At 33.8% G+C, this 17,911-nt stretch overlaps 1 protein-coding gene across 4 annotated transcripts; it reads left to right on the top strand.

Annotated features, from left to right (window-relative positions):
* The first annotated feature begins 5,452 nt into the window (after positions 1-5,452).
* LOC100786096 (formin-like protein 13) lies at positions 5,453-16,763 on the top strand. Of its 4 annotated transcripts, none has more exons than XM_041007741.1 (19): positions 5,453-5,818; positions 6,050-6,747; positions 7,607-7,828; positions 7,921-9,425; positions 9,522-9,642; positions 10,187-10,258; positions 11,622-11,720; positions 11,819-11,860; positions 12,028-12,108; positions 12,196-12,246; positions 12,358-12,439; positions 13,116-13,210; positions 13,461-13,532; positions 13,613-13,729; positions 15,081-15,149; positions 15,227-15,293; positions 15,816-16,148; positions 16,241-16,328; positions 16,500-16,763. In XM_041007741.1, the coding sequence occupies exons 1-17, from the start codon at positions 5,746-5,748 to the stop codon at positions 15,977-15,979; spliced, it is 3,630 nt and encodes a 1,209-aa protein (XP_040863675.1). In that variant the 5' UTR covers positions 5,453-5,745; the 3' UTR covers positions 15,980-16,148; positions 16,241-16,328; positions 16,500-16,763. The 4 variants fall into 4 exon arrangements, with proteins under 4 accessions (XP_040863675.1, XP_040863676.1, XP_006575310.1 ...); XM_041007742.1 differs by having other exon boundaries at positions 16,238-16,328; XM_006575247.4 differs by lacking the exon at positions 16,500-16,763 and having other exon boundaries at positions 16,241-16,451.
* The last annotated feature ends 1,148 nt before the right edge of the window (positions 16,764-17,911 follow it).

The following is a 17,911-nucleotide window of genomic DNA, read 5'->3' as shown; positions in this document are numbered from 1 at the left end:
CTCACCTCCTAACACATACACATTGATTCTCTCTGTATCTCTCGTTTCCTTCTATGCTCTTGAATTATCATAAGTTTTCTAATTGTTTTGTTTTCTTGACATATAATTGGGACTAACATGTAAAATCATTCAAATAAATTACACACCATTTAAATAAATCATTAAAGACAATGTAAAATCGTTTGATGAGTAGTTATGATTGTGACACCCTTTACCCTATACATATATGTATTAATAATAAATTATAATTAATTAAAAGTTTTTAAAACATGTTTAAATAAAAGTCTTTTAAAATGATAAAAGGCTCACATTCACTTTCCTTGCATCATAGTAAACTTGTTCGAATAAATGATTTTATCATTTCGGCTCAAACAAGGTCATCCAAGACTTCATACAATTAATATAAAAACTTATACTTCAATGTCACATCTTATCATAACATTGTGTCCCGACGTCCTTTAGCACAAAGTTACTTAAAACAATTCACCTAGTCATCTGCTCCCCCGAACACAAAGTTCAAGATCATCACAGAATCCAAACACAAACAATACACATTACACATGAATCACACACGTAATTCCACCACATAATTCCTAACTAATAGAGAAATAAGACGACTAGATATACATATCATGTAAATGAGGTACAACTTACTTCAACATAACTCACATAATTCCACCACTTTGTCATTTAAAATTTACTTTTCAATCATCAATCACATTATACATGAATCACACACCCTGATCAAGACATAATAACACATCAATTTCATAATAAAAAAATTAGCAAGCGTTATGCAACAGTTATGTTAAGACTCAAACCTATATGTAATGTGGTACTATGTCAGTGAAAAATCACCCTGGAGCGCTTAGGAGTGCATAACAAGACACACCACAAAATAGGTATGTCAGGTCACTCTCACTAAGTAAAATCATAGGAAGACCAGTCAGGATCACGCTGTTTTGCGAGAATACTCCAACCATGTGAGATCGGCACAGGCTTAAAGGAGCACTCAAACCGGGTGTATTTACCCCAAAGGCCTACACTTCGAAGAGTCCGTTAGAGCTTCTCCCTCCTGATTCAAGTCCAACCCCTACAATAATTTTTGCATGCAAGCACTGCTTATGAATTATATAATACCCATGACCTCACACTCATGTTTTAAACATGTTCAACACATTGTGCTACAATTTAACACTGGTTCATAAATAGGAAACCTACACTTTCCATTTAACACTGCGCATCAACACTTTTCTCAAGATAAACACTGGTTGGGTTATTGTATAATTCGCAGCTCACAATACAAGTAATGTCACATTAAGTGTTAACCACACACTTATCACAACTAAAACTCATGTTCATAATTTCACATCTTATAATGTCCCAATCAATTATCACATGTTTACAAGTATCTCACAAATTAACACATGTTCAACTTTGCACTTATATTTAATCTCAATAACAGTATTATAATCTCAAAGCAACATGTTATTCCACAATTCATCACATATTCTATTTATAGACATTGCTCATGAATTATACAATACGCACGACCTCACACTTGTGTTTCAAACACGTTTAACAAATTGCGCTACAATTTAACACTGGTTCCTAAATAGGAAACCTACACTTTCTCTTTAATACTGCACATCAACACTTTTCTCAAGATAAACATTGGTCGGATTATGTATAATTCACAGCTCACAATACAAGTAATGTCACATCAGGAGTTAACCACACACTTACTCACAACTAAAACTCATGTTCACAATTTCACATCTCATTATGTCACAATCAATCATCTCATGTTTACATGTATCTCGTAAATTGACACATTCCACTTTGTACTACTCAATCTCTATAACAATATTATAATCTCATTATAATAATTTATCCCGCCTCATAACTCATATACACATAACATGTTGATCATCATCATGGAAAATTAGAACAAGATAATAATTTGTATAAAATAAGTCATTAAAGAATATTATTTAGAATATAATTCACGTGAATAAAAAGAACTCAATTTTTTTAAGGGTTCATACTCAACACAAGAACACATCAATTTCACAGCAATTTCTCATTGGGACATCAATTGGTTTGTCAAACATATATAATTCACAGTTATAATTGTAAGGATAGAATCAAAATTTGCAGAAACACCTCAAAATCTATTCCAATTGATACTCTAAGGATCCCTACATATGTTCTCACTATTCCCCAATTGTGAATAACTCATCACTTACTTGTAAGAAAACTCACGTGTGTATTGTGACAACAATAGCGGTATCTCTAGCGGTTTTTTGGGATTCCTCAAGTTTTTTCTCTGACTGCTCTGATAGGATTTCCAAACGTTGAGAGGATGAGAAGAGATTGAAGCCTCCATTTCACTATCTACCTGTGATAAGTATTTCTCCCTCCACAGGCATTATTTTGCAAATCCCAACGGTGAAGATGTTAAGAAATGAATCTTGAACCACATATAAAAAATTTTCGACAATCCAACGGTTAACGAGTCTGAGATCATAATTTTACTGAGACAATTTTGGGTTTATGCGGGAAAGGAAAAAGCTCCGATGCAAAGGGTATTTCTCTCATCTCCGACATCTTTTCGTAATTCTCAACGATGAGAGTATTCGAAGAAGGAGAGGGAAAAAAGAAATTGAGAGGAAGATGAGACGTAGAGAGTATCGTTAGTCGAAAAACTGACCTAAGATGTCTCTATTTATAGCTAAGGGTACTCAAAACCTATTATTTACTCAATTTATTTATTTTTATTATTTTATAAAAAGAAACTCTATTTTCTTTCCTTTCAAAAGAATAAATAAAATTTCCTTTTTATTTTCTCTCAAACTATCATTTTAATACATTTATTTTTTCTCATTTATTTAATTATAAAAATCTTATCATTTTTTCTAAAACTCTATTTATTTACAAACAACAATCATTTTTAAATTAATTTATGAAAAATGGGATGTTACAATTGTAATTATAAATTCAAGAATCTCAACACCTAATGCAATAACTCAATAAGCTAAATGACAAATATTTGAATTCTTATGCCTACCCTAAAAAATAGCCTATCATGACAAAAATTTTACATTAATTAAAGATAGTAATTGAATAATGTACATAAATGAAAATAATACTCATTCTATATAAATTAATTTAATTAATTTTTAAGATTGAGTTAGGTATAACTCAAGATTTAAGAGTTACATTACAGATGAAGGCTTAGCATAAGGTGAACTATTTAAGTTGTTCCCACATTTCTCCTATGTGGATATTGGTAATGGTAAGATAGTATACAAGACTAATGATCAAAAGTATACAAGACTACAACTCACCATTCAGCAAAGGACGTTAGTTGCAATGTTACTCACAACAAACACAACGAGGAAGCATTTCGGACAGAGAATCTTAGCCCTCGAAACAAGATCCGGCCTTTGACATGGATTTGTTGAAAATTAGTTGGACTAAACTTATGAACAAAATGGCAAACCCAAAAACATTGCCAAGGGTCTAACTCAAGAAAAAATTAATGTGCTTTAAAATTGTCGGTGGTATGGATAGCCATAGAAGTTTTAATTACAGGTAGTTGTGTTAGTGAAGATTGTTGGTCAATTCTTGTACGAATTCCCAACTATATCAAACTCAGACTTCCCCACTTTCTAAAAATACTTAATTATCACATGAATTGTTTGGTCCAAATTAGTGTCTTACAAGGCACTATAATTTGTTTGTGCCTGAATCGAACGAACCCCTTTATTTAACTTTCTCCGCATTTTCTGACAACACAATATATACCTGTTCCCTCTCCTCCCCTCTTTCCTTTTTGTTTTTTTTTTTTTTTTAACTTTAACCCTTGATGAAGCTTCAAGCAGAAAAAAGAGCTCTAACTAGAGTCAATTTAAAATCCTGTTTCCCATTTTGCTCACAAATTCAGCTAAATAACTCTTATAGTCTTATATTCTCAATTCTCCCGTTTTAAGGCACTTTAGTTTTTTTTTTATATATATATAATTTGCATTTAAAAGCAAGAGTATAACTCATAAAATAAAAGTAAGAGTGGAACAGTTGCTCCAGAAAAAAGTGGCGCTTACCCTTTCTTTAGATGCTGGGAAAGAAAACGATGAAGAATAGAAATAAAATGCATTCGGTTGATATTTTGATTTGGCTTATCAATTAATGATGCATTACTTATAATTAATAATCGTGCCCATTGTTTTAATTGCTGAAGTTAGGATCTAATTTGTATTTTAAGGATACTTACTAAAAATAACCAAAAATATCAATTGAAAATACAATATTAATAAATTAAAAATTCTAAAATAAATATATATTTTTATTTAATATATATATATGTTTAAATCTCAAACAAGTATTGTTACTCTTTAGTATTTCTTTAAAATATGAATTTTTATTTATTTTCAATATATTACAACATTATTACAGAGTATATCATTATTATTATTATTATTATTAGTACATTTTCTATTTCAATTGGTAACTTGTCATACTTTTTTCCGGCATTTTGTTAGGAATAGGATTAGATAATTTTTGTTGATCAAATTGGTTAACAAGTTAAAGCTAATAAAATGTACAAACAAAATTCAAAGGACCAAAATAGATCATCAGTTAAAATGAGTGGAGAATTCGAGCGAATGAGAATGGAAGTGGTGTTTGCTTCCATACATTTAATATCTTTCTAATAAAAGGTGGTCCAAATGCAAAACTAAAGTTTATTATAAATGTGAGAATAAATATGCATTTATAATATAAATATTGTTATATTAATATTCAAATTCACAAATCAGTAAATTATTAATTTTTTTACAGCAAATTTATTAATTTTTATAACTATCTTAATATAAATATTTTTATACTAAATGTGAATACCTATTAACTCATAAAATAAATGCAACAAATTTTAAAAGTTATAAAAAGGTAATACTAGTATAATAATGGAATCAAGAATTTGTTTTTGACAAATACTAACCAATGTTCTAAGAATGGTTTAAAAACTAAAAATAGATAATTTTATTGAGATAAATAAAATTGTGTTGCTTATAGTTTTTTATGCTTTTATATAATTTTTATAATAAATATTTTTTTAATTTTAGTTTCTAAGACAATAATTAGTAAGACATTTGTTTTTTTTTTGTTGTTATATAGTCTTGGGTCGAGACGAGACAAAAAAAACGAAACCCCACATGGCAGTGCTAACAACTAACAAACACTTATCCTGCAATGATGGAGACACGTGTTTCTCAATCGTACGGAACTCAAGACATAACGGGAAAAATTCCGAAAATGGGAAATCACAGTGAATAAAATTACCCGTCATGGATAACAACGATACACGTGTCGCGTAGAATGGCTTCCACGTCACCAACCGGGTCACTGTGAGTCGGTTGGTATTCTCAGCTGCAATCGCATTATTCAGCTACGAAAAAAAAAAAAAACAACGGACCCATCTCATCTTCCCCGTAAAACTTTCCTTTTCTTTTCACTGAGAAACAAAAAAAAGAGAGAAACAGAAGCAACGATAAATCCAAACTCTCTTTTCGTTCATTCTAGCATTTTTCCGCGAAACCGCTGCTTCGCGATTTTCTCATTTACGCCGTGAAGCTCAAGGCAAATCGTTACGTTACGTTACCGTTCGCCGAATGAAAAGTTGTGGTTCTCAAATCCATCGCGTGCGATAGGGTTCGTTAAGACTGAATCTGAAGCTTCGCGGACATGGCTATGCTCCGCAAATTGTTCTTCCGCAAGCCTCCTGATGGACTCCTCGAGATCTGCGAGAGAGTTTACGGTACTTTCTCTCTTTTTCTCGTTCTCAATTTGTGAATAATGATTTCGCAATTGAACATGATTCGAGGAACATCAGGTATCTGTTTGATTGATTGGAAATGCGGCAATGACACGTGAATTGAATTTGAAATTTATTTTGTTCAATTTGAAATGAATTTAACTTGTTATTGTTAGGACTTAGGAGTTAGTGATTGTTGTTGGAATTAACAAGTAGCCTTAACTGTGAATGTAGTTTTTGATTGCTGCTTCACCACGGATGCTTGGAATGAAGAGAATTACAGAGTGTACATGGATGGGATAGTTGGCCAACTAAGGGAGAACTTGCCTGATGCTTCGATTCTGATTTTCAATTTTCGCGAGGAAGATACGAAGAGTCAGATGGCAAATATCATGTCTGAGCATGACATTACTATCATGGACTATCCCCGGCATTACGAGGGTGTTCCAGTACTCAAAATGGAGCTCATTCACCACTTTTTGAGGTCAGGTGAAAGTTGGCTCTCTCTTAGCCAGCATAATGTGTTGCTGATGCATTGTGAACGTGGTGGTTGGCCTGTTTTGGCTTTCATGTTGGCTGCATTGTTGATTTATAGAAAGGTTTATACTGGGGAGCAGAGGACTCTGGATATGGTTTACAAGCAGGCTCCGCACGAGCTTTTGCATTTGTTGTCCCCGTTGAATCCAACCCCTTCCCAACTGAGGTATCTTTTGTATGTTTCCAGGAGGAATGTGGCCTTAGATTGGCCTCCCCTGGACAGGGCACTCATGTTGGACTGCATCATTCTCAGATTCTTCCCAAACTTTGATGGGGAAGGTGGTTGTCATCCCATTTTTAGAATTTATGGACAGGATCCCTTTAGTGCTGATAAAAATCCAAAAATGTTGTACTCAACACCGAAGAGAAGCAAAAGCGTCCGGGCCTATAAGCAGGTATGTGAATTTACCTCGCTTTAAAATGGATTGCTCTGAGTTCTCGTGCCTCCTCTTTTAGGATTTTCAGTTTGTTGTTGATGTTTTGTTGGAGCCTGTACTTTATAGAAGACATGAACTGATTGCATTTAGCATGAAAACCATTATCCTGACATTTTGGCAGGGAAGATAATTTTTTTAGCAGATAAAAGACTATGATGTTACTGTTATTTTGCCAAAAATTGCTGAAATCTGTCAGTAGCTATCTTGAGATTACTCGCAACCTCATAAATTTTGGCAAACGGGCTCTTAGATTTTTAATAGGAAAAAAAATCTCCATTTTTGTTTTCCTCCTTCAATGCTGGTTTCGTTTAAGGCCATTTTGACTTGTAGAATACTTTATATAAATTGTCTCGTACGATTTCAGATTGTTTAAACTTTAAATAGTTATAAACCATCCAATTGCAGCTCAAACTTGTGTTTCTAGTTATTGAGTCAAATTTGAATAATTATGTTTTGGCAGCTTGAACCTTGGAAAATATGCATGCAGTGATACCTGGTTCTTTATTGCTCCTTGACAAATGTGGGAGCTTCATTTTATATGAGTCTTAATTTTGATCCAAGAGGCTGAAATGTAATAGGAAAAAGAGGGGTGAAATGCTTAAAAAAGAGAGGGGAAATAAGTTTGTATAATATAATCAATGTTCAGCATCTAGGAGATCCCAATCAAATTTCAATACACCTTATGCATTTAGGCCTTACAATATATCCCAACAATTAAAATCAGATTGGGCCCATGCTCTTTAAATTTTAATAAATGTTTTTGTATGATGAAATGTTTGCTGTTCTAAAAGATATTGTTGATCAACTTGTGTTGCAGGGAGAGTGTGAACTTATCAAAATCGATATCAATTGCCATATTCAAGGTGATGTTGTCATTGAGAGCATTAACTTGAATGGTAACATGGATCGTGAAAAGATGATGTTCCGAGTCATGTTCAACACAGCTTTTGTTAGATCTAATATTTTGATGCTTAACCGGGATGAAATTGACATTTTATGGGATGCTAAAGATCACTTTCCAAAAGATTTTAGAGCTGAGGTACAACTTGTTTTCAACTGTAATCATAATTTTTTTTTATCGTATATTTCTAACATTGAATTTATTTATTTTTGGTTTATGTTTGTATTAAGATCCTTTTCTCAGAGATGGATGCTGCTGCAGCAGTTATTGCGGATGGTACCTCATGCTTTGAGGAGAAGGAAGGACTTCCAATTGAAGCATTTGCGAAGGTTCAAGAGATCTTTAGCCATGTAGACTGGATGAACCCCAAGGCTGATGCTGCACTAAATGTGCTCCAACAGATGAGTGCTTCAGCTATGAATGACAGGTTGGATACAGTTTCTGATCAGTGTATGGAAAATGGCACTTTATTGCATGAAACAAGTCCTAGAATTCCTCAGGGGAATTTGAGTGAAGCAAGACAATCTTTATCCTCAACTAAGAGATCACCAGATAATGACATGAGTAGAAAAGAGGATAAGGCCAACAAGGTCGAGGGTATTCCACAACAGCCTAGTACATCTAACATCATCTATCAAGAGACAGCCATATCTTCAGAAAGAACCACGGAATCCAATAAATGTCCAACAGGACCGACAAATGTTGACATAAAACTGCAGGCACCTCATCCTGCCTTATCTTCTTCTGTTGATACTTCTTTTTCCCCTAGAACACCTCCTTTGCGGCCTCAATCCACTAGTGCTAAAGAAGTTCATGATTCTCCTCGCCAAACAGAATCACCCCCTTCTTATCTTTTGCCTTTGCAATCAAAACACCAAACACAAGACAGAAGTTCTATCCCTACACCTGGGACCCAATTGTCATCTACTTTTCATAGTAAGTCACCAGCAGACACCATTTCCCATCCTTCAGCTTCAGCAATTACTTCAACTCAGCCATCTCCTTTACTTTCTTCCAAAAATGTGAATGAGATTCCTCCTATTAGAACAAGACTAGAGTCTTCCCCTTCACGACCTCCAACTCCACCTCCTCCTCCTACCCCTCCACTGAAGGATCATAGACTAGTTCGAGCTAAACCTCCTCCACCTCCACATCCTCCTCCTCCTCCTCCAAAGAAAGAACTACATGTTAAAGCCGAACCCCTTCCTTCTCCTCTATCTCCTATGAATGTGGAGCCACAGGTTAGAGGTGGGCCCTCTCCACCCCCTCCCCCTCCACCAAAAGAGGAGCAACCTGTTACTTTTAATGCTCCTCCACCTCCTTGTCTCTCGGGGAAAGTTGCAGGTTCTACTATAGCACCACCACCACCACCACCACCTTCCTCAGATCACATTAATTCTTCATTGCAAAAGTCTCCACCTCCTCCTGCAGCACCTGCTCCTCCACCTCCTCCTGGGGCACCTGCTCCTCCACCTCCCCCTGGTGCACCTGCTGCTCCACCTCCTCCTGCTAAAGGAGGTCTAAAATCAGGCAGTCCATTTCCATTGTCTCTTTCTGTGAGTGGTGATGGGAATAATGTGTCAGGACCAACTAGTTCAAAGGGACGAATTCTATCACGTACGATCAGCTCAAAGAATAACACCAAAAAGTTGAAGCCATTGCATTGGTTGAAACTATCTAGAGCAGTGCAAGGAAGTTTGTGGGCTGAGACACAGAAATCTGGCGAAGTTTCCAAGTAATGTTGATTGGCTATGGTGTTTCATTTCTTATGACAAGTCATCCTTCTATTATTCTAGTGTCTTACACGCCTCCTTTTATTATCTTAATGTAGGGCCCCAGAGATTGATATGTCAGAGCTTGAGAGTCTCTTCTCAGCAGCAGTCCCTTCAGGTCCTGCCAAAAAGTCAAATGTCCAAAGCTCAGCTGGCCCTAAATCTGATAAAGTGCAACTGGTAATTTAGATTCAGTTTGCAGTAGCACTGAGACTGCTTACGGATATTTACATAATCTGCTTGTTTATAACTGAATGTGATGGGGAAGTGCAAGAGAACTAATTACTAGGAAAATGCAAGAAATGTGATAGTTCCTAGTAATTATAACCCGGGGCATCAATGTTGGTTCTATATAACCATAAAGTTGTAAATTGTGTCATCTGTTATCTTTTCATCGATGGAAACTTTTAGAGTTGATAAACTGAAGTATCAAAGTTAATGTTCACGAAATTAATTACTTTGGAAAATTTTAGTATGATACTATTATATAACCAACCCATCTTAAAACCAGTAGTGTCTGTGGTAGTTTTTCCCTTTCACATATTATAGAACTATAAGAGTTCACTTGTATAGTGCAATGTGGGAGATAATGAGTGTTTATCTGTGTGGTGTAGATCCTAAAATAGATTCTATTTATCATTTTTCTCATTGATATATATTTGGTGGCCCATGACACAATTACCATCCTTTTGATTTTGATTGATAATATTATCACTCCCTGCAGATTGAGCATAGGCGAGCATATAATTGTGAAATCATGCTTTCAAAAGTGAAAGTGCCGTTGCATGATTTAATGGTAAGATTGATATTACATTTATGGTCTCTGATAATGTAAAGAAAACCAAGTACTATCATCAAAATAAAATGGAGTGCTAGTGAATAAGAAGACTATGATTTGATTGACAATTGAATGATACCTTTGTTCTTTTGATTCAGAGTCTACCTAGAACTTATTAGTGATTTGTTTTCATTGGAAACTGTGAATGCTGACATCACTTCTATAATAGAACTAAAGAAGATGGTACACTTGTCCTTCTCACCCTGTTATTGTTTTCCATTAGAGTTTTTAATTTCTATTTTCTGTAGCTAAATAGTTTTACCTCTATTGGAAATTGATGGTATAATATTTCTATCTTGTGGTTCAGTTCTCTTCAACACAAATTAAGGCCTGAATGTTTCTACCTAATTCCTTTCTTTCAAACTTGTACCCCTGTTGCATACCGAGGGCTTGTTGGTTTTTGTGTGTGCACATTTTTAAAGAAGTGTTTTCATTAAAAGATATTTTTAAAATTTTATAATGATTATGCAAGTTTTATGGAAAAAAAGCAAAAACCTAAAACCTAAAAAAATTGTTTGTGTTTTTGTTAGAAGTTAAAAATAGTAAATTTTGAAATAAATAAATAATAAAGAACCTGTATCACAAAATCTCTTTTTTTAAGCTTACACTAAACGAGGTTTGACATTAGTAAATTAACTGGAATTGTTATTTTATTGTGGGAAAAATGTATGAATAATTGTTCTATGCTGTGATTTTGGAAGATATAAATGCTATTGAGGAGCCCAGTTTCTTGGTGTTGGATTGAAAGACTAAACTGAAGGAGAAGTGTCCATGGTTTTATATGAAATATCTGTAGAACTTTTAACAATTTTGCTTAAACCATTTTTCTGTGTTTTAAAATTCAGTCAGTACATGCACTCATGATAGATACGATCAGTGATAATACTATCTATCTATTTATTATGCCATGATAAAAGGTTGCACAAAAAAACCTTTATCATTAGGATTTCTTTTTTTTTTTGTAAGGATAAAAGGTTGAGTTGGGTTGAATTGATCTTTTCAACAATATTATTTATTTATTTTGTACACCGTTTATAGACTTTCTTTATAAAGATTGTTATTTTAGACATGCTTATCTAGATATCTGTATAACCCTATTATGAAATGAAGTTACAATAACGTGCCTAAAGTAAACAAGGGTGGAAAATTATATAGTGTACTGTTATTGTCCATTAACATTTCTGATTAGGTGTGTCATAAGAATGAACGAATAATGCCTATTGTCCATTAACATTTTCTTTTTCAAGTCTTGTTCATGTCATGTTCGATAAGTGCTATGAGTTTTTATTCATTAATAATGGCTTGTTTGAAATATTCACAGAGCTCAGTGTTAGCACTGGAGGAGTCAGCACTAGACACTGATCAGGTTGAGAACCTCATAAAGTTTTGTCCTACAAAAGAGGAGATGGAATTACTTAAGGTTGGCAGATTGATTATGGTTAATAATTATGCTGAGTTCAATTTATAATGAGTCTCCTCTATCTTTCTAAAAATTCATAACTCCATTATTCTGAACAGGGTTATAATGGGGAAAAGGAGAAGTTAGGAAGATGTGAACAGGTAGATACGGTTTCATGATTTTTGGCTTAGTGCTTATATTTTAGACCTCTTCTGTTAGCATTGCTTACACAGTTTTAAGTGTAATTGCTATCTTCATGGTGGAGACTGCATTTCTACCTTCTCTTGGCATGAATCTGAATTATATTTTCATAAATTTTTCATTACAGTTCTTAATGGAATTGATGAAAGTACCACGGGTGGAATCCAAGCTCAGAGTTTTTTCGTTCAAGATTCAATTCAACTCTCAGGTTGAAATATTGCTATTTTAATGCATCTTTACTAAAAAATGGATTTAAATTGATTTCCAGTTTGACCCTGTTAATATTTTTATGTAGGTTTCTGACCTTAGAAATAGCCTAAGTGTTGTGAATGCTGCTTCAGAAGAGGCATGATATCTTCCTTTTTACGGAAACATCTTTTTGCAACATGGTTCCTTTCTCTCTTTTTTTCATGAGAAATAACATTTTGGATGTTGTGATTTTGTTTTCTCTTTTCAGATCAGGAATTCTGTCAAATTAAAGAGAATTATGCAAACAATACTTTCTTTAGGAAATGCTTTGAACCAAGGAACTGCCAAGGGTATGTTTAAACAAATATACAAAGTAGATAGATGCGACATGAACCATTCAAGTTTGTAACACAAAGAAAAGTACCATAAATTTTAGAAAATATCTGTAATTTATGGCCTTTGTGCATGGTACACTTTCATTAGAGAGACTTTGTTTTTTGTTTTCTGTAATTTAAGACCAGTTTAGTGAAAACTAAACCAAATTAGATGAATGCATTTCTTATGCCCCAGACCTAATCAATATACTGGTGCTAAAATTTTGGTTTTTGTATTTTGTCTCTCCTTGGATTTAAGTGCCCCCCCCCCCCCCCCCCCCCAAAACGTTTACTTAAGGTTAGGGGGATAGAATATAGATATTCTATTTTTTTTGTATTCTAATAAAAACAAAATAAATCAAGGGGATTGAAAAGTGGGTTGTTTTGTGGTCATTTAAAAATTTGTAAATGTTTACAGCTTTCATTAAAAAAATGTAGCTAGATATATGATGATGAATGAGTTTTCATTGGAACCATGGTCTTTTTTTCTAAACATATATGCTGAAAACCAAATAACTCACATTTGCATCGTTTTTGTTATTATTGTTTTAGCTTCTGACTTATCATTATTCATTTCCTATTGACCAAAAAAAAAACATTATTCATTTCCTTTTATCAATAGTTATGTTTATATGTTCCAATCATCTTTTAGGTTCTGCTATTGGATTCAGATTGGATAGCCTTCTTAAACTCACAGAGACACGTGCCCGGGATAAGAAGATGACTCTCATGCATTATCTTTGTAAGGTACATGTTGCTATTTATTCCTTTTTGTTTTTTTTTAAATCTTTCAAAATTATATTTCGAATTATTAATTTCTATTTTCGGTTTTTCTTTCTTTTCTTTTTCTTAGAAAGAAATGATTGAGTTTCTTCTGTGCTATGGAGTCACTTTGATATTAAGTTGGGGCAAAATTTTGCTTTTTCATCTTCTGATATTAAGGCGATTATGATTTTTCATCTTTAATGCATTAATCTGATACTGTGCGTACGAATAGGTGCTAGATGACCAACTGCCGGAAGTTTTAGACTTCTCCAAGGATCTTGCTAACCTAGAGCCAGCAGCAAAGGTTCTGGACTTCTCAAAGGCTCTTCAGTTCATCGTGTTGATAGGCATTGTACTAACACTGACTTAAATAACTTGATCCAGATCCAATTGAAGTTTTTGGCTGAGGAGATGCAAGCAATAAACAAAGGATTAGAAAAGGTGGTACAGGAACTATCAACCTCTGAAAATGACGGGCCTATATCAGAAACTTTCCGCAAGGTATAAGTGTCATGCCTTTTCTTCTACTATAATTGATTAAGCCAACTACTGTCTTTTCTTTTCTTAAATTGCCCTTGTTCATTTTCGCTGCTTCAAGTTTCACATTGCCACAAAAAAAAAAAAAAATCTTACTTATTTGTGAAAAGTGTGTGTGTGTGTGTGTGTGTGTGTGTGTGTGTGTAGACACACGTTAATTAAAGTCAACTGAGTTTGCAACCATGTCTGTGAATGAAGACCATTTTCTTTAAATCCCCATTCTGTGGAGGCTGACATTTTGAGGCTTGTCTGCAAGATAGTCAAAATGGAGATTTTACTTGGTATAAAAAAGGGAAGGGGAAATAGTAAATCATGAGATCATAACACGGATTACATATATAAACAACAACATAAATAAGATAATTAGCTTTTAAATCTCTACAAATACATTAGCTTAAATTGAAAATCCTTAAGGACATATTCAATTCACAAGTCACAAAATAACAACTTAAGTTTAAGCAGTAACAAATTAACAACTCCAAATACAAAACACCAAGTTTTTCACAAAATAACAACTTAAGCTTAAACAGTAACTAATTAACAACTCCAAATACAGAACACCAAGTTTTTAACAATTGACGAGACAGAGAACTAAACAGTTAAACATCAACCTGTTTAGCTTTAAAAGATTTTCAGCACTAAAACAAACACCAAGACCAAAACAGCATCAAAACCCATAACCTAGTCAAAAAACAGAGAACATCCTTCACCTTCACGTGCAACAAGATGAAGAGGAAGAAGCAACTTAAAACCCTCTGAAAACAAGGGGGAGAGAGCGAACAAGCACCCAACAATGTTCCGAACAAGAAAAAGTAGCATCAGAACAAGCACCCTGAACAGGCAAGAGTGGCAGAAGGTGGTGAAGCTTGAAACAGAAAAGTACAGAGAACTTAGAGAAGCAGCACGAACCAGTCACCAGTGAGCTGTTTCGATGAGTGCGAGTGTGTTTGGAAGACAATAGGGCTCGGACACGATGGGAAAGAAGGTTATTGCGCTTTTTTGGGGACACGATTTTTCCATTTTACGAGTAAGATCGTGATCCTACCAAAATGGGTTCTATCACAGTACTATCATATAATTGGGATCGCAGAGGCAGTGAAAAATTGTAAGATTGTGTTGTGTAACCTTATGATCAAGATAGCAATTATGACCATCATCTTGTCTGTGATGGGTCTAATACGAGAGTTTGCAAGTTCCGACTTCAGCAGAATGTGAGAGAGATTAAAATAAAATTGTAAATTGTTTTTCTGTTTGCTAAAAACTCTAATAAATTATATGCATTGTCAGTCTTCAACTTCATTTTTTTTTGCCACAGAAATTGAAAGATTTCCTCGGTTCTGCTGAAGCTGATGTCCGTTCATTGGCTTCACTATATTCCAGCGTGGTAGGCTTTCTACCATATATTAGATCTTTTAAAACCATATAAAGGCTATGCTTTACTTGTAGAGTGTATGTTTACAGGGTAGGAACGTGGATAAATTGATTCTCTATTTTGGTGAAGATCCAGCTCGTTGCCCATTTGAGCAAGGTGTGTGACTGTTTAAACTTCAAATATCTCTTTCTGGATGGTTGATTTAAGTGAGCACCCTCTATTTGGATTATGATAATTATATTTTTAGCTTTGTGCTTTACTAAAATTATATACTCCAGTCCTTTTTACAAGAAAAAATTCATAGTGTAAAACACACTATCACTTGTTTCATATAAAAAGAACCAAAGGTAATACCTTCCACAAAGTAAGAGCATGGATTCTTCACTTGGCTGCATATATGGGAGAGTTAATATTATTTTATGAACGATCTTTATTTTTAGCTTCCCAACTATCAATTGGATACTTCATTCTGAAACCAAAAACTGACAATTCATGTTATGCAAATTCTTGTAAGTCTATTGTGGAACTGGTATGCAGGGCTATCTCTGATTTCTTTTTTATGGGAAGAAATCATAAGTGCACTCCCCCCTCCTTCCAGTCCCATTGTGTACTAATGTTGATGACTCTACTTGTACTTCTATACTGCTAATTCTTGTAATTCCTTTGAATTTTCTGCAGTTGTGTCAACTTTGCTCAACTTTACTAGGATGTTCAACAAAGCCCATGAAGAAAACCACAAGCAGCTAGAGCTTGAAATGAAGAAAACAGCAGAAAATGAGAAAAAGAAATGTGAATCAGAAAGAATTTTACCTACAGCTATCCGTACTGGCAATGCCAAATAGATGCTACTAGCTTTGAGAATCAGTATATACTCTAACATGACTAGGATTTGATGGGACAAAAATGGGTCTGGTGTATGGTGTTTTTGAAGAGCATGTATAGTTACACAAGTAGTAGTAGCTGACATTGATAACCAAAACGAAGAGAACTGCATTACACTGCAAAGTTTAGGTAACCTTTTGAACCCATAGCTTGCTGTACATCTTTTTCTGATTGTCATTCTCCTTCCTTAAAGTAATTATTCTATTTAATAATTGTAGCAGAAATGGTGTAGTTTGCACGAGTTGTGTTATTTACCGGTCAACCTGTATATATCTTCCTCTTCCCTCTTCGCTCAGCAACTGTATGATTGTAAGTATTTTCAGGAAACCTGGGCAATTTGCTATTAATTTTTTATCACTCCCTCAGGCTTGATTCTCTCTGTTAGCAACATTGATTTCACATCTGTAATGCAATGCTTGATTTCTTCTTGTATAGCATACATATGTTTTTTTTTTTTTTTCTAACTAAATATCTTCTTAGGTGCCCCAAAAGCAAGGGAAATTTCTTGCTCGGTATTATTGAATGTGTACCCCTGCTATAACACTAAAGTATTGCTAAAGCTAAAGATAGTTATGGCACACATAATCATGGTGATATATATTTAATAGTACCAAACAAGAGTCTGAAGCAAACCAAGAATTTCAGTTGAAAGAGGCTTTTGTTGCCGTTTCTACTTACATTTGTTGAAATAATAACTGAATATTATTTAAAGGCGCAATTCAAATACTGTAACATTTGTTGAAATGCAGCTAGTTTGTAGTTGAGTTTGAGCAAAAAATAATTCTAGAAGGAAAAAATCAACCCCTAGGTGTGTTGGATATTTTATGAGTATTTTGAAAGTTTTAAGAGGCAATAAGTCTTGCATTGCTTAAATGAGAGAAAAAATCAAATAATTTTATTTTAATTCTGAAATTTGTTTTATCTAAACAATTTTGTGAGTTAAGTTTTTGATTTAGTTCAACCCTTATTTTTTGATATTCTGACTTGATCACAGCTGGTTTTACTTGATCAAATCATATCTAGTTGATCGCCACTTCCTTTTTATAAAAAACACTTTTCTTTTTCCTTAAGCATTCTTTGTTTTCTTGTTCTTATCCAACAACTTCATCTATCGCTCTACAGACTGTGTTGACAAAGAACTATTAGTTATTTGGGGTCATCTTAGAAGAGTTTGCTATATCACGAGGATTTTTCACAATCTAAAAATAATATTGTAAGCCGAATAAATCCTTGAAAATAATGTTATCACATGTCTCTGATTAGAAATTTGCTTTGTATTTTCTCCCAATTTTTACAAGGCATTGATCAAATAATTTTATTAACAAAAAAGGGGTTTGGAACTTTGTTAAATATTGTTGCCGTCGTGAAGTCTGTCATTTCTATATATTTATTATTGTCGCAGTCGTGAAAAAATGGTTTGTCCCATCTCCATCCCTATATTGTAGGCAGTGAAAACAAGTGTTATTATCAAAGCACTAATCTCCACCAAAAAAATAAAAAATCAAAGCACCAATAAGTGGGGTTCGGAATTTAGCAGTTTCGTGTTAGTTAATCTGCACGTTTAGTCATTATATCTAATGCTGCAAGTAAACAGTAATGCGTATGCTGCCTTTCGAGCTAACGGAACACTACTAGAGGCAACATAAGAATTCTGTTCTATTTTCTTAAAATATCTTTTGAACTATATATCCTTTATACTTACTAAATTAAAATATACTTGATACTTTAAGAACAAAAAAAAGTCTTTAATAAATAAAGTTAATTTAAAATTCTTTAAAAGAAAACTAATAATAAATAATAATTAAGAGAAGAAAGAAAGAGAGGTAGGTTACTTGATCTAATCCCAGTATCGTACCCGATTTGATGTTGTTAGGAATCGAAATCATAACCAT

This window comes from Glycine max, chromosome 2 (assembly GCF_000004515.6).
Source record: "Glycine max cultivar Williams 82 chromosome 2, Glycine_max_v4.0, whole genome shotgun sequence".
Classification (NCBI taxonomy): Eukaryota; Viridiplantae; Streptophyta; class Magnoliopsida; order Fabales; family Fabaceae; genus Glycine; species Glycine max.
This window is presented reverse-complemented; position numbering and strand designations above follow the sequence as displayed.

Excerpts from the sequence above, each read along its gene's own strand:
- LOC100786096 (XM_041007741.1), top strand. The coding sequence starts at position 5,746 with ATGGCTATGCTCCGCAAATTGTTCTTCCGCAAGCCTCCTGATGGACTC. Across the intron at positions 5,819-6,049 it reads GATCTGCGAGAGAGTTTACG|TTTTTGATTGCTGCTTCACC; the intron begins GTACTTTCTCTC and ends CTGTGAATGTAG. Across the intron at positions 15,150-15,226 it reads CTTCACTATATTCCAGCGTG|GGTAGGAACGTGGATAAATT; the intron begins GTAGGCTTTCTA and ends GTATGTTTACAG.